At 41.2% G+C, this 3,120-nt stretch overlaps 1 protein-coding gene across 1 annotated transcript; it reads right to left on the bottom strand.

Moving 5' to 3' along the window:
* Nucleotides 1-1,403: 1,403 nt before the first annotated feature.
* On the bottom strand, nucleotides 1,404-2,476 carry LOC122003478 (myb-related protein 308-like). Its single transcript, XM_042558587.1, has 3 exons — nucleotides 2,286-2,476; nucleotides 2,070-2,199; nucleotides 1,404-1,984 (listed from the first exon to the last, which is right to left on the bottom strand). The coding sequence occupies exons 1-3, from the start codon at nucleotides 2,416-2,418 to the stop codon at nucleotides 1,522-1,524; spliced, it is 726 nt and encodes a 241-aa protein (XP_042414521.1). The 5' UTR covers nucleotides 2,419-2,476; the 3' UTR covers nucleotides 1,404-1,521.
* Between the last annotated feature and the right edge of the window lie 644 nt (nucleotides 2,477-3,120).

Below are 3,120 nucleotides of genomic sequence, written 5' to 3'. Positions count from 1 at the left end.
CGTTCATAAATAAACTAAGTTTGGTGTTCAACTTAGTAACAGATTGTCTATGTTCGTTTAATATACACAAGATTAATTAAACAAATAAACTTGAACTGGTCGTTAAACTAAACAAACAAACTTGAACACATATGTATTTAGCTTGTTAACATTTGTGAACAATGTTCATAAACCATATTCATTAATATTTTTTTTTTTCAATATGCTAAATAAATAATAAAATAAAAAATAAATAAAAAATAAGTTTGAATTATCAAATTCAATAACCAATCAAACAACTACAAGTTTCAAACAATCAAATAAAATTTAATTAAGAGCTCATAATATCTAAACAAATCAAGCTCGAACTAAGCTTAAACCAAATTTGAATTAAGAGTTCGATAACATCTAAACAAACCAAGCTCAAGTCAAGTTTCAAATAAGTTCAAGCTCATAAAAAATAAACCAAGCCAAGTTTGAATAATCATTTCAAAAGCTTAATTAATTCATTTTAAACTCGACTCGGCTCAGCTCAGCTCGATTACCTTATCAAACAATCTTGAATGCTCCAAAGCAGACTGTTGCACCTAACTTTTGTATCGGACACATAGATTGACTACTTCTCAACAATTCCACATGCGTCCCCATCCTCCCTTCCCTTATCATTCAAAGGACAAAGCCAATAGGTGGGAAATGATAACAAGGGAATCAAGAATGCACATGATTATTTATTACAACTCTGTATGTATGGCGCATATATAGTATTGTTGATTGAAGGGTCCATTAATTGGGACAATATATTTTGGTTTTATTTAACAACTGCAGGCTGCCATTATCATCAAAGAAGACAAATCAATACAACAAATTGTAATTAAGTTGTTTTTATAGTTTACACCATGACAGTACGTTACGTTTATCCCAAACTAAGCAAAATAGTAATCAAGGAGAAGTCAGATCTAGCCGGCAACTTTTGCAACGTAAAAAGAGCGAAACGTTTATAAATCATTATTTCAGGTTGACAGATCAATGTCATTTGCTTGGAAGATTCAAACGCTGCATAATTGATAATTTATAAGTTGCAGTTTACAGTCAAGTCAGGCCATAGTAATCTAACACATTCCCAATGAGAATGTAGTTGGTACTTGTACGTCACGATGTTCTTTGACAACAACTTTAAGCTAATCTATGTTATTAATGATTTAAAAATTGTCATTGCTTTTTTCGATGAAAGAAATTTTAATTTAAACTGCTAGTTTACATCTCCATGAAATATGATGACTGCGAGATAGATTAAGTGTGAATAAATGAATTAAATAATCTTATCGACTTGCTTGACAACCAATGCTTATCACCTTAAATAATCTGTCCTTGCCGAGCAGGGGAAATTGCTCAGGGAGCTTCTCCTTTGCAGACGACGCACATCGAGACCTTAATCAGTACAACTGATACAGATAAATGTACACGAAAGTATTGATGAAAAACATTTAATTTTACTATAGAAACAAACAAAGTTGAGAAATCTGATCTGAGCACAAGAAGTACTCAAGTAGTCTGCTGCCTTTCTCTGAGAGGCCGATAAAGGCAACCAAAATTGTCGCCGTAACTCGTGTGGCAGCTACAGGCCTCGCTCGCTCGGTAACCGAGATGGTAACAGAAGCAAATAGTTCGGGCGTGAACAGACGCCGGAGCGGCCTCTGCTTCCGAAAGCAAATCCTCCGACGAAGCGGAGGAGGACTTGGGAGAGGCGCGAGGAAGGCTAATGGCGAGGTTGAGGTTGAGGTCGCTGCTCTGCCTGTCTTCTGCGGACGACGACTCGTCTTTGGACAACGCTAAGGCCATTCGCCGGTCGGACGAAAGGGAGGAGGGTTCGGAACCGCCGTTGATCGGAAGGTGTGTTCGGGGGTCCAGCCCTCGAGCGATGAGCTTGCGCTTGACGTGGGTGTTCCAGTAGTTCTTGATCTCGTTGTCGGTTCTCCCGGGTAATCGGCCGGCTATCACTGACCATCTTCATTCATGAGGACACAAAACCAACTGTAAATTTATACACTCTGTTCCGACAAATTAAACAGAGGAGAGGGACTGCAGCCTACTTGTTACCGAGCACGCCGTGGAGTTTGATGATGAGCTCGTCCTCTTCCTCGGTGAAGTTGCCGCGCTTGAGGTCCGGCCGGAGGTAGTTTATCCACCGGAGCCGACAACTCTTGCCGCACCTTTGAAGACCTTCAAATGTAAAACAAAGAACTCAGCGATCGCGCGACAGTAAAGGAGAAGCAAAGAACACTGATATTGATATTAAGGACGGAGACCTGCAGCTTTAGGGAGAGATCTCCAGCAGCCTTCGCCATGGGCTTTGATGTAGGCAACGAGCAACTGGTCTTCATCCTTAGTCCATGCTCCTTTGTTGGTGTGCGCCTTCTCGCAGCAAGGAGATCTGCCCATGATTAATGCGAATTGAGAGCAAGGGGAAGGCCTCTCTCTTTATAATTATATTATAGGAATAGGAGATGAAGCTGAAGCTGAAGCTGAAGCTGAAACTACCACTCTCTGTCGCTGTCATCTGTCTTTTTGGCCCACCCTTTTTAGTCCTATTGGTTGGTTTCACTCCTCGATCAGTTGGTCTGTCCACTCCTCTCGCAGGAAACGCTAGCAGGGACCGGTGGTTGCAAGGATGCGGTAGGTGGCGGCTCGGCCTTTACAATTACTCCGCTCTCCACGTTTTGCACTAACCAACAACAGTGCCGTCCCCAAAATCTATCCATCCACCGCATCCACTTCTTTGTGGATTTCTAGAATCTAAAGATTGTGCTGTTTACGGTGAGCATGGAGTCGTTTGGTGACCAACCACGCCTGATTAACTTTTTTTGGTTTACTGATTTAGAGGGGTGAACATGTTGCTCGTGGGGGGAATACGAGTAATGCCCTTTTAATTAAGGCAATCGAATCGATGCTGAGTTTGTGGAGAGCGACGCTCAGCCGCCCGTCGTCCTATCGATGAGATCTGACTTGAGAAGATTGATAATAAGAGGAAGAAATTTGGGACCGAGCGAGAACTGCCGCAGACGTACCAATTTTCTGGGATAAAATTCAACGGTAAAACCTACGACAAGTACTTCATAAAAATGTAAAGTGTTTTTCTCGTGT

Source organism: Zingiber officinale, chromosome 7B (assembly GCF_018446385.1).
Source record: "Zingiber officinale cultivar Zhangliang chromosome 7B, Zo_v1.1, whole genome shotgun sequence".
NCBI classification, from domain to species: Eukaryota; Viridiplantae; Streptophyta; class Magnoliopsida; order Zingiberales; family Zingiberaceae; genus Zingiber; species Zingiber officinale.
The sequence above is the reverse complement of the archived record's forward strand: the minus strand, read 5'-3'. Positions and strand labels throughout refer to the sequence as shown.

Excerpts from the sequence above, each read along its gene's own strand:
- LOC122003478 (XM_042558587.1), bottom strand. The coding sequence starts at position 2,418 with ATGGGCAGATCTCCTTGCTGCGAGAAGGCGCACACCAACAAAGGAGCA. Across the intron at positions 2,200-2,285 it reads ATCTCTCCCTAAAGCTGCAG|GTCTTCAAAGGTGCGGCAAG; the intron begins GTCTCCGTCCTT and ends TTACATTTGAAG. Across the intron at positions 1,985-2,069 it reads CACGGCGTGCTCGGTAACAA|ATGGTCAGTGATAGCCGGCC; the intron begins GTAGGCTGCAGT and ends TCATGAATGAAG.